General features: G+C 36.9%; 1 protein-coding gene across 2 annotated transcripts in view; it reads right to left on the bottom strand.

The window, feature by feature from the left end:
• necab2 (N-terminal EF-hand calcium binding protein 2) overlaps positions 1-13,303 on the bottom strand; it is a 154,126-nt gene that overhangs the window by 85,740 nt on the left and 55,083 nt on the right. For both annotated transcript variants that reach the window (XM_015371140.1, XM_015371141.1), the window contains exons 4-5: positions 9,136-9,161; positions 8,888-8,985 (exon numbers count right to left, since the gene is read on the bottom strand). In XM_015371140.1, coding sequence (XP_015226626.1) covers positions 8,888-8,985; positions 9,136-9,161 — 124 coding nt within the window. The remainder of the gene's footprint in view (positions 1-8,887; positions 8,986-9,135; positions 9,162-13,303) is intronic.

Here is a 13,303-nt window from a genome sequence, read left to right as displayed (position 1 = left end):
CTGGTCCCTTACTAATTAGTGTTTATGGTCGGAGCTCTTCTGTTATGAAGAAGCTAATTGACAGCTTTTCTTATCTTGCACCTGTTACAGCTACTTGCAGATTTCCCTTTGCACGTATTTTGTTTGTTAGTCTAGTTATTGCATTTGCTATTTTTGCCATGTTTGGAAACCTAATTACTATGTTCACTACTCTTATCATTTAGTTTGAAGTACTTTTAAAGGTGTTGCTCATTTATGTATGCGCAGGGCATTTGCACCTTTAGGCCTCCATACATTAGTTATGCAGTCCACAAATCTGGCATTCATAAAAAAGTGGAAAGGAAACAGGCCACTGTTCGAATAAAACCATGAGAAGTCATGTTTGTAGTTTGCCACAAGCCATTGGGGTAAATATGCAGGAAGGTGCTTTATTCAGATAAAAACCAAAATGGAAATTTTTTATCTATGTGCAACACACCATCTGTACCATATTAGATGGCATGTTGATGGCAGCATAATGCTGTTGAGATGCTTTTGTTGAGAAAAAGGAATCTGGTCAGACAAAATTAAAAAATAATGGTGCCATATAAGGAAATCTTTGGTAAGACTGGAAAGAAATAGCTCTTTGCTGATGTTTTCCATCCAATAGGACTGAATTTCTGTTTTTTTGCAAGAAAAAATAGGTTAGAATTTAAGTTTATTTTATCTGATTCAAGTGTAATGGCTATTTATGGTTTTGATAGGCACTGAATTTAATATATCTGTGGCTTAGATGAATCCAGATATTTAAAAAAAGATTTAGCTTAAAACATAATAAATATGGCTTTAACAAAGAAATATGCAAACATGCTAGTTTCAGTTTATCTACATATATTCATATATATACATATATTTAAAAAATAAATGTAATATAGTGCTGGGCAAAAGTACCACCCGAGATATTATCAAACATAAGATGATCTTTTTAAAGTAATTTGAAACTGAAGAAGGAAATAATCCTTTAGTTTTACCTCTAAATAGGAACATTAAATGTATCAGGAGAAAGTAAAGGGAGAATCTATAGTACACAGATATTCATTGAAACATGTTTTTTTATAGGAACAGACTGGAACAGAATCTGCTTTTATAAATCTGTGCGGGAAAAGAATATAGAAACCTGCGCAAATGATAGCAGCAATGTTAAACTTATTGTGTTTGTTGGAAGCAATGATGGGAATAGAGTCTAACAGAGTCTAAATAATTTAATCATTTTCTCCTATTCTCGTTATACCCTGAGCACATATCCTCTCTTCTTCTCTGAAACTCCTTTCTCTCCTGCTGCCCTCTTTCATCCTCTGATCTCCTCCATCAATCTTCCAAAGCTCATCCCTTACAGATGCTATTGTGTACAGACCAAAATACCCCCCCGCCAAACCGCGATCCTCTTCCGTTTAATCTCCAAGAAAAAAAGGAAGATGATGTGGAGGAGTCTGCCTTGGTTTGTTGTTGAAAGAAGACAATAATGCAAACGTCAAAGAAGAGGGTCATTTAGAGGCATAAGACTATTTCTAAAGGACTGTGTTAAGAAGATTTTATTTGCAGAGAAAATGAGTTGTCATAATATGAGGCATCTCGTTCTGCAAAGCATTAAAAAAAATAATAAAAGTGCTAAACAGGGCAGCTCATTAAAAGTAGCATTTATGGGAGACAAGACAGAAGACTTAATGAATTCTGCCCCTTTCCTTTTTGTTAGGAGCTTCACCTTTCACTGTCTAAAAACACACATAGCTCAGGGGAGAGGACGTTACTTATCTATGCTGGCTGGAGGGCCAATTAAAACTTTTCTACATCCCTTCTGACTGTGATTGTTCCATAAAAGCTTTCACTACTGCAAAACAAGATAAACACTTGAAACAATAACTCTTCATCCCTGTCGGTTACACATTGGATTTCAAAGTCATTGATGAATTTATTTTGGGAGTAAAAAAGCAGTAGATAGCCTAATTTTTTTATTTATCTTTTTGACAAAACAGACTTCCTGTCAATCTTACAATCTTCTATCTGACATGCTGACAATCCTAGTATTACAAAATGCTGTCACCTCGAAAAAAAAAGGAGCAGAGAGAGGGAAACAAAATGAGACACAATAATGTTAATAGTTAATGCAAACACAGATGAGGCATAGCATTATGACCAAAAGGAGTAAGACTAATATTTCTATATTTGCACTTGTTAGATGCTGGGATAGATGAGAAGGCATGTCGATGTTTTGTGTTTAAACCTAACATGAACATTTGGATCCGACACAGAACTACAATGTCTTTCCACAAAGATAAAACTCTGTAAGACTCCAACAGCTAAGCTCGACTGACATCAATCCAAGCTGTATCCATGACAACAGTCCCCAAGGTATCAAACCTTCATGGCAACAGCCACCATGGCAACCCAGAGAAACTGATGAGGCGTTTTCATGTAGATATCACTATTAAAGAAATGTAGGACTTCTGAAAGTTGTATGTCTCAATGTGCATTTATTAACATTTAAAATAGCTTCTTTGAAATCTCTACCTATGACAAAATAAAATACTTTTTTTATGTTTCAAGATGTCAACAGAAAAAAAGGGGGAAAAAAGCCCAATTTAATGATGCTGATATGAGGTTGCTTTTTCAGAAAACTTTGTTTCTTTATGAATGGCTGGTCCTGACTGCTGACATAGAGACTGATATATTATTTCTCAACTGCCTAATAACTGGTTAATATGTACGTAAACTGTAAAAACAGTTAAAAGCATTAATACCCAGGAGGTATATTATGCACCTTACATATTCTGAATGGAAATACCAAATCTGCATGAGTTATAAGTGACCTGGCTCCACCTTTAGGAGGAGGAATTTGAGTATAATGATGCTTCTTATCTGTACAGTAATCAGTGGCCCTCTGGACTTAAAAATGTTGCCCAACTCCACCCTTTACAATTGCAGATCTGGGCTTTCTGTTTTCATAACTGTCACGATCTTGGCACTGATGACTGGCTTTACTCATTTCATTCACCTGTCATACTCTGCCTGGTTTTTTTCCACTGCTTATCTGATCCACCTGCTCCTGTCTCTATTTAAGGCGCTTGAATCCAGTCATCAAGGACAAATTATTCTTGTTCTCTCTAGCCAGTGGTGAGAGTGTTTTTAGAGTTCCTTGATGTTTCTGATTTCCTGATCCTGACCTGTTCTGCCAGTGATCCTGCTTGCTCCTTTCTAAACGGTTTGCCTGAACAGTCTTTGGCCTCCTGGACCTCTGAGCCTGCTTTTTACTCTTCTGATCTGTTTGCCTGACCTGGCTTTGGGTTCCTGGACCTCTTAGCCTGCATGTTCCTCTTCTGATCTGTTTGCCTGACCTGGCTTCGGATTCCTGGACCTCTGATCCTCCCTGTTCCTGTTCTGATCTGTCTGTCTGAACAGACATTGGAGTCATGGACCTCTGACCCTAGCTGTTCTGATCTATTTGCCTGACCTGTCTTCAGATTCTGTTGGATTCTACCGTGGACTGAACCTGGATCTGCCTCTTTACTTCGCCCTTTGGATTATCCTGCCTTCCTCCATCATCTGCTCGGATCTGATCTCCTTTCAGTTCTGTGCCCTTCAAGGCTTTGGCATCTGGATCTCTCTGTGCAAGCACTGCGTCTTGTCAGCTGGCCTTCTGGTATCAACTTCGTTCTTTGGGCCTGGACTAAACTCTAAACCAGGTTAATGACTCACGCGTTCACATCATTCTCTGTCAGTTTTTTGAGGTCACTAACCTGTGTTTCCTCTCGCCAGTGTTACCTGCCTTGGACGCCCTTGCCGCTGCTGTTGCAGATCCACAAACTATTCGCTGTTGATTTAATAAATAAATAAATAAATATTTATTCAATATTAAATTTTAAGTTATCGCATTATCTGTCTTGCCTGACTACTGGGTCCATCTGTTTTGAGCCATTACAATAACATATTCTACTTAAGTGTTTATTATTTGTAATTATTTAGAAGACTTTAATTTATTGCAATACCATGAGCTATTCCTGTAGACGTCATTTATTTATCCCATCTTTCAGTGGAACAACTTGGCTGTTTTTTTTTTGTTTTTTTTTTACAGTGTAGCAGAGCCAGCACTGTTCAGGGGTGAATTTTGGCTAAATAGTCCACAGGACGGTTTTCATTTCTAATCCAGCCCTGGGAGCCAGCCTGCTGCTTTACAGAGGGGAAAAACACTTTTGTGCCTTGTGGGCAACCGCTGAGTGCAACTTCTGTTCCCCCCATTTCACTCATTCTTCTTTGTATTCATTCAGGTGAGTGTGGAGGTAATCAATTTTCACTTGGCTCTAAAAAGAGCTCGGCACTTGCTGTCTTTTGCTCAAACTAATATCACGCTCTGTCTTCTGGCTCTGCCCTCTTGGCAGCCTCAGTTTTGAGATTTTCTGGAGGTTTTGCATAAAATGACAACTGAAATCTCAAACAGTAAAGACAAGTGATTCAAAAGGCTTTCATTTCAATTCTCATTTTAATGATAATATCTATTTTATACAGGGAAAATAGAGGAACAACAGAATAAGAAAGCAATAAGCCTTTGTCTCAAAAACATTTTTAATTTGTATTTTATTTTCAAAAGTTTTGCGCAAGAAATCTTTACAAACATACAACAAAAACCTTTTCTTAATAAGATATTTTAGCTCATCTTAAGCTTTAATTACAATTACTTACGGCCTGGTTTGGATAACATTCCAGAGTATGAATAAGACATGTTTTTTAAAAGAAACACACACTTAAGCAACATCTCCATATTAGAAATATAAAAAGTATTTATTGAAGAGATGATCATATATGAGAATTTCTGGCTTATTTTTGAAGCAATGTAGCTGCTGTTTCAACAGCTGAAATTGAAACATATGCAGCCATTACTACCAGCTTAGAGCCTTAAAGCCTTTTAGTCCCATTTGTGCAGCTCTCAGACGGCTCACTCAGACCTTTTCCAGAGGAGCAGATAAGCCCCAGCTGCCCATTAGAAACCAGAGCTGGCTAAGCATGAAACATTTAGTGTTTCTTAAGAGATAAGAAGGAGAATCTGAATACAAGAGACTAAAAAATGCCACTTAAGCTACATCAATTTGCAAATGCAGAGGGTAGATTCCCTCCAAATTAACAGAACCTGAGAATTTCTGCTCTTTGCTCTGTTGTTCACTGTTCCTTTCCATAACATATGCAACGATAAAACCACATCTAAAGTGAGCTAAGTTAATCGCTGTTAGTGTATGATGAATCCTCCACATTGTTGTTGCAGCACTGTATTTAAGGCAGCGGCACACATTTTTAAAAATAATTAGTATGAGTGTTAGACAAGAAAATCAGGTTTTAACAGGAGATCCATTAACAAAAAACAAGAATAACAATAACAATAACCAATTCCAGGGATGTAAAGATATTAAAAATGGAAGATTTCACTTTTTTGGGATATTAATAGTTTCTCACCAGAAAAACGATTATCTTGACTTTAAGCCCCTGGATAATAAAGCAATAAATCAGATTTTTTTTTTCTGTGCATTTTAAGCTTTTCAAAATTTTTACCTTGTCCTGTCTGGCAATGTACAGTAGCAATAAGAATAACTGTCTTGATGCCAAAAAGAGACCAACAGATATTACTTTCACAATTGGAGCAGTATGGCTATCGCCATAGTGTTCCACTTGATTTATGCATATAAATAGCTTTATTATAATTAAGTAGGGAGTTTTACAGATTATATGGACACTGAAAGTAGAACGGGAAAGGAAAAACAGAAAAAAAAGGAGAAAAGATGAAAGATCTGCATTTTGAGCTTTAACTTCCATGACTGAACCAGACAAAAGCCCAGAAAATGTATGCCAGAGCATCAAACCAAAAGAAAAAAGTAATCCAGTGTCAATTTGAATTAAATAACTAAAGTGATTAGTAATAGTATTTCTATTTCTTTAATCCATTTTCTTATTTTCAACAAAATAACTTCACCTTCAAAAGCTCACTTTCCCCGCACAGGAAAACCGGACCCACAGCATGATACCACCACCACATTTCAGATACTCTAAAATCTAAAATATGGTGATTGGATAGATTGTGGCTTAGGTGCAGATTTATTTCCCTGCCAAATATAATGTGTTGCTTGTACCCCATAAAGTCATGTTTTAGAATACCCTGACCAAATTAACCTTTTGACATTTGCTGGACAAAAAGTAGGAATCAACTCTTAATATTTTAATAAAGGTTGTAATGTTAACAGTTCTTTTACATGATATTTAAATTCCATGCTGTCAGTATATGTTGGCAGGTTGAATTTTAGTTACACTTTATTTGTGGTTCATAATCTAACATGTTCTCAAGATTTCGGCATACTTAACGTATGCTTTAGAGTAGGGTTGGGAATTGAAAAGATTTTCACGATTCCGATTCCCTTTTCGATTCTATGAAACGATTCGATTCTTTATCGATTCTTTTTTTGATTCCAATTTGGGGAAAAAAGGAGAACAAACAGTTTGATTATCAGCATCAACTTTGTTTACTTAACTATTGCACAATCTTACAAACTTAACAAGATCAAGATGTCCACAGGAAATGTGAAACTGGAGTAATATCTGTGTTTAAATGAAAAATGAATACAAGAACAAACTTAATAACCAACAATGTCTAATAACAAATGATGGGATAATAACCTATTTTAAATAACAAAAAATACTAATTATAAAACAGTAGTAGGGAAAATTAACAGTTCTTTTGCAGAAAGATGAGCATATCTGCTTTTTCTGGAAGATACGGGATCTTTCAGGGCTTATGGTGTCTCCAGCCGTGGAGAACACCCTCTCAGATGGGGTGGAGGAAGCCTGCACACAGAGGTAGTTTTCAGCCAGTCCAGATAGCAAGGGCAGCGTATCTTGCTTGTTCCACCACCACAGTGTGGCGCTATCCCTGCAGGGGATGGAGGGCAAGCTTTTATAGAGCTGGATTTCCTGATCTACCCTCTGGGCTAAGGAAAGACGGGGCTTTGATTCACAAAGTGACCGCAGCTCGCTGTCTTCCTCCTCGAATAGTTCTTCCAACTTGCGTAACTTGCGTAACGTACGTAACTTACGTAAAAAACGTGACGTAAGTCGTGCTCCCCAGAGCCGGCGCTCTAGGCTCTGGTGCTGCGGGAATCGAAAAAAGAATCGTTCAGCGAGCTGCCAAACAATGCCATGGAATCGGAAAATACGGAACCGGTTCTGAACAGGAACCGGTTTTCGATTCCCATCCCTACTTTAGAGGATCTCTGAGAAGTCTGAGAAGGAGCTGAATACATACATTCCAGATGCTTGAGGTTGTTCATAACAAAAAAAGTAATGATGTATTCCTGTCCATCAAATAACAATTATGTACTACTTTGCAGTTTGCACTGGTTTGATACACCAATGACAATTTAAATGAGTGTGTTTAAATAATTTTTGACAATGCCATTTATAAATCTGTGCATCTTCAGAAATGTGGAAGAGGAATGTAAAAAGCACTTACAAAAAAGATTAGAAGCACCTTATATGATACAACCGATCTAGTTTATACAGACCGGTTGCTAATCGACTCAGTTGTATAACTAAACTGTCTCCCTGGGCTGCAGATTTAACCATGCAACAAAACCAGACTCGATCATCTATTGACATGGATTTAAATAAAGATACAACTCCATGGCTGTGTTAAAAAGAAAAACACAAAGTCCATAATGACACTTGCATATGGAATAAAGAGATGGATGAATACATACACCACCAACAAGCTTAAGAAGTGAAAAAAAAATTAGCACAAGTGATACAGCAGAAGAACAACACAGAAACTGGACTGATTGATAAAAAAAAGTGCATTCATGAGAGAGAATCTAGGTGAAGGCTGTGTGGAAGGATCAATGCGGTTGCTTTAGTGTGTCTGAGTGCCGCTGAATGGCCTGCAGCCGAAAGTTGAATAAAGATAGAGCTGCAGGATAGAGATATACACACAAACACCCCACATGTTATGAGGGAGGTGTGGCTGTGGACCAGATACTATATTTAGCTTATGGGGGAAGACTGGGATGGCACATCACTGTTCTAAAGCTGCTTCTCATAACCTGAACCACTGCAGCTCAGTGAAAAGGAAACTTGACATACCATTATTTTTGCTACAGCTCAAACAGTGAGAGAATTAGATTCCAGCCAGCAAACACGCATCATTACTCTCGTACTGTGAGGACACGCTCTGTGAGTATTGTACTGTACGGACATGCTGCTTCTGCTCAACCAGGACAGGTTGTCAAGGACTGGAGTTTATTAGAAGCTGTGGGAAATGTTAGTTTATGCTGAAGGCATTTTAAATATATGCTGTTGGACTTACAGTCACTGAGAGGCAATACTGCTCCAAGGTCTACTGCTAGTGTGCACCTTAGTTGCCTATTACACCTGGATTGGAATTGTATACTTAATATCAATGTAGGAAAAGTTTGTAGTTTCCATAAATGTGGTTGCATGAACACTTTACAAAAAATATTTCAGACATATAGAAACCAAAAGAAAATCCATGTTCAAAACACCCCAAATACACAATGCAAAAGCACATTGGGCCCATATTAATATTTGTTAGGTGGGAGTGGCCTAAGATTTCATATTGTACCGTTTTTCTTGAGTTTTTATGTGTGTTCTCAAGCAATGACCTGCTTTTATTCCTGTCCTTCAGGATTTCAACACACCAGTCTGGTTTAGTGGAGAGATAGATTGGTGCTTGAAGTTCAAACAATATCCCTTTCTGGACCCAAAATAAACACTTCTGTGTTCAGTGATGTACTTTACAGTGAAACTGGGTATCATTTTGAAAGTTATATGGTGTCAAAATATATCTAAGATCAGGAAAACTTCACTCATTTGCCATTCCTACCCTTTTGGTGAAATCCATTGCTCTGAGGATGGAGAGGTTCAACGTTTCCAACGAGGCCAGAACTCCTTCATAGTCTCCCATGTGCTTGGCAAAGTAGTCTATTTTACACACAAAAACACACACAAAAAAAAAACATATTTAAAAAACTATTTAAAGAATAAACCACTACAGTGTATATTTTAAAGAATTCAGTGATTTATTTTAAGTGAAAATTAAATTTTATGTGTGAAACCTTTTAGGTTACTTACCACAGAGTTCCTTGGTGTCTACATTACTGTCACAGCAAGCAGTCAGGAGATCAGGAAAATGGAAAGAAAGGAAAGAGGAGGATAAAGAAGAGCAGGGTAAGAAACAAAGGAGAGGTTTTTAGCTTGCAGTCATTTACAGAACCATTGGGAACAGAGCCAGCAATTGGAAGGAAGCAGAGCCATTTGACAGAAATTTGAGTTATACAGTCATAATTAATTTGCCTCGCTGCTATAAACATGACTTTCTTTGACTGACTGACTGATAGGGGAGGGGTATGCAACTGATCATGAGTAATAGATTGTGTATTTTTCCTGAATACTTGCTTAAGGGTATTTTGGAGGATGGGACAGTCTTTTTCATTGTGGATCATCAAAATAAGTGGTCCTCCTTATTGTTAATCATTCTGGTGATATGTTTACGTAAGGCCGTCCTATGTGCTCGTCCCCATTTTCACTTACCGCTGCTGAGTCTGACATAGTGGAAAAATTGCAAATCTTCTTTTGTAATGTAAGCTTGTATGAGCGATGCAAACAGAAACTTTTAAACAGAGCGGTCTTTTTTCAAAAATTTGCAAAAATTCTCCACTATAGCTTCAACTTGTGTCACACCTGGCCCCAAGATTATGTATATATTACTTATGCCCTACATAAAACGTATATCAAAAACCTAAAACAGTTCAAATCCCAAAGAGCTTTAAATTAAATACTCCTTTAAAGGATAATCTCTCTTTAAAGTTTTTTTTTAATAGCTCAGACGATGAAGATTAATGGTTTTACAAAGCCATCACAACAGCGATAATTGGCTTGGCAAGGTCTTTGAATTAACTTCAGTCAGTCATATAGGCCAATCAGTTTGTGGTTTTTAAAAGGAATTAAAACATTGGGGCATTTTCTACCACACTAATTCCAGTGCTTTACAGGTAGTGGAGCTTACTTAGCACCAGGTCTCAGGGTTCCTATCATTGTAAACTCTTGAGCTGGCCTCCAGTCCCATTTTGCTTCTGGACCAAAGAGAGGCAATTATTTTAAGCAGGTAGAGGCAGACACATGGGAAATATTGAAAAACATAGTTTTAAACTTAGTGTCTTTTTTTAATGGTGACATAAAAAACAAAAAACTATTATTATGCTGCAACGATATCAAAACATTAGCATAAGAATAACAGAAGCAAATGTCTCTTATCTTCCTGCAGTTTACTGAATCCTCTTCAAAGACTTTAAGTAGGTCAATGCGCTGCTTCAGCTTAGCGACCGCTTCTGAATTAGTTGTCTAACAGAGGATCTTTTATAGATGTCTGAAACAAACATTAAATATATCAGACTTAATGATGTGGTTCAGATGTTGCTCCCAAAAGGTAGAAAACCAAACTGGTTATTTTACAAAAACCAGATGAGAGCTGGCTCTAGCAGGACCTCTGCTACCTCTGCTCACATTTATTCCAGTAGATTCTCTGCAGATTTTACAGGCTCCCATGGTTTATTTCAATGTATTAAACTTTTTTTATTATTATTATTCTATGACACTAATGACTGACATTCAAATCTGGGCATCAAACAAACAGGCCTTTGAATCTCTCATAACTTCTTCAAAACATTTGTGTTTGTGCCTCGATGCATTTCCAAATTTGTTTTCCATTTTGGATCTGCAAGAATGTTTGGGTGTTTGCCCACCTGATGTGCATTTCATTAAACCCTGACAATGCAATTAAATACGTATCTGTTGGAGTAATGAAGTTGGCAGCTTTCAGTTTATTGATGAAAGCTGATTAAGGATTTACAACCAAAATGTAAAGATTACACTCTGGTGTTCAGGAGTAATTGGACAGTTTAGCCCCAACCCCTGGTATTAATGTTTCTCACTAATATGCCTGTGTTACTATAATTCTTTTAACTATATAATATGTTTTTAAGTTATAAGCATTTCTGCTGACATGATACAATCAATATTTTGGTTTTACTTAGCTAGAGCCCTGACTTGAATCTAAAATAGAATCTATGAAGGCTTTTGATAACATAGCATATAACCAAAGATAAAAGTTTAAATTCCAGTGGTAACTTGGAAAACTCTGTTCAGTAATAATAAAAGATTTTGGTTTGCTGTAGGTCAAATACTGTTACTCTTACATTTAAATATGCCAGGGTTAAAACTATTTGGGGCTAAAATTTTCTAAATACAAGTGCTGGCTGTATTCTGCATGTACTATCTGCTGTACTATCCCTATGTCTGTACCAAGAAGGGCAGCATGACAGAAGCCATTTATTTTAAGGGAAACATCCAAATCAACTCCAAAACGACCATAAAGATGAACGGCCTAGTCAGAGTCCACAAGTCTACCAGAAACACTTTACAATAACTTGAAGAAGGATATGATCATTTTATAGTTGTTTGCAAGGTGGATGGCATCACTTCTGCAAAGTTAGTCTGTGCAACGCTGACTCCAGAAAACTGGAGTCAGCGTTGATTAGAATAAAAGGTATGCAAATGAGTGGATTTGGATTTTCAGGTACATTTGTGTAACAATCATGTACATCACAATAAAGTGGGAAAAGGTTTGGGAAAAATATCTCATGGACTTAATACTTTAGATTTTAAGAAGAAAGAATTTTAACAGAGACATACAGACTTTTAAATGCCATTACACAACCATGTAATCAAAAAAATGTAACCTAAGTTAATCCATAAATTAGAGAACTGTTTGAATAAATGCAGAAATAAAAAAATGTAAAAAGCACAAATTCTGAACTGAAAGTTGGTTAAAACGTCAACCTTTATTTTAATGATCTTTAGTCAATAAAATTCTATTGAATTTTTTTCACAAATATAAATAAAAAAAGGTCAAAATATTAAAGCCTGAATTAAGTATGTAATACATGGCAAACTTGAAAACCAGTAAAGTTTAAGCCTTACAATATAAAAGTCTCGAGAATAGTGAAACTACACTTTGTCGAGCCATCAGTCATGTTCTTAAGAGACACCAACTTTTTTTAGTGATAAAAAAACAAAGGAAAATATTTTAAAAAGTTTTAGGACTAACGCATTAATTAGCATTAACAAATTAACTTTTCTGCCCCACATCCCCAGTGCATCTAATATTAGCCATGTCCAATAAACTACAGACAGACTGACATGTGTGCAATGAAGATCAGAGGGAAGAAAGGACTGAAGTCAGGAATGAGTGACACATGGAGAGGAGGAAGAGAAAGACAAGGAGAGGATGGTGTCGGACAGAGTGACAGCAGAAGGAGAGCTCGAAAAGGAAGACAGAAACAGAGACAGAAATCTCAGAGGATGGATTGAAAAGGTGATGAAGCCGAAAGGCGGTGGGAGGAAAACAGAGGATCGTTCAGTCTCTGCCTGCTTTGTCCCTCTTCTTCATCCATCAGCTTCCTACTTCACATAGGACACACTTAAATTCTCCTTTCTGCTTTCACTCAGCTCAATCAATAACCTTGTCTGTAGCTAAATGATGCTACTTTTAAACTTCTCTCATTGCATTCACTGCAGCATGTAGCTTTATAAAATGGGATAATCTGCAAGAGACAAGACCACCAACTTCCATAGGTGATGGCAGCAATCACATGGTCCACTTACTGCAATGATTTAAAGACAGATAAAAGCTGTCAAAGGGCCAAGCCTGGAGGAGGATTTATAAACTGGACCAACTTCAACTCTCCCACCATCACTAAAAGGTCAGCTTTTGTTCTGCTTGGTTTCTTTTTACTCAGGGTTCTGCAGGATCCTGAGCTCGTGTAAATTAACAGTCTTATTATTCAGATCTGACTGCGTCAGCACACCTCTCCTGACTGCAGGATGGATGAGCAGATTCTAAAGAGCCAATGAAGTAATTTAATGAGACTCAACTACATTTAAAAAAAGTAAAAAAAAAAAAAGATTAATGTTTTGCAGGATGGAATTACGATGAAAAAAAGAGAACAAAATTGGAAAGGCAGTAATAGAATGAAACTGGATAGGCTTATATAACATACGAAAACTAAAAACTGCGGTAGAATTTAGCTCAACAATGTAAAATAGAAAAGTGAGTTGAATTTTAAACGTGTTTTAAATTCAAACCAACCTTAGAAACGATGTTATTCCTAAGACTGGGTTTAATTAAAATAAAGATAATGGAGATACCAGAATTCGACGATTCTCCTGAAGGAATTTTTGC

The sequence above is a fragment of the Cyprinodon variegatus genome, unplaced genomic scaffold, assembly GCF_000732505.1.
Source record: "Cyprinodon variegatus isolate N-32 unplaced genomic scaffold, C_variegatus-1.0 Scaffold54, whole genome shotgun sequence".
NCBI classification, from domain to species: domain Eukaryota; kingdom Metazoa; phylum Chordata; class Actinopteri; order Cyprinodontiformes; family Cyprinodontidae; genus Cyprinodon; species Cyprinodon variegatus.
Note: the sequence above shows the minus strand (reverse complement) of the source record. Positions and strands in the feature narration are given on the sequence as shown.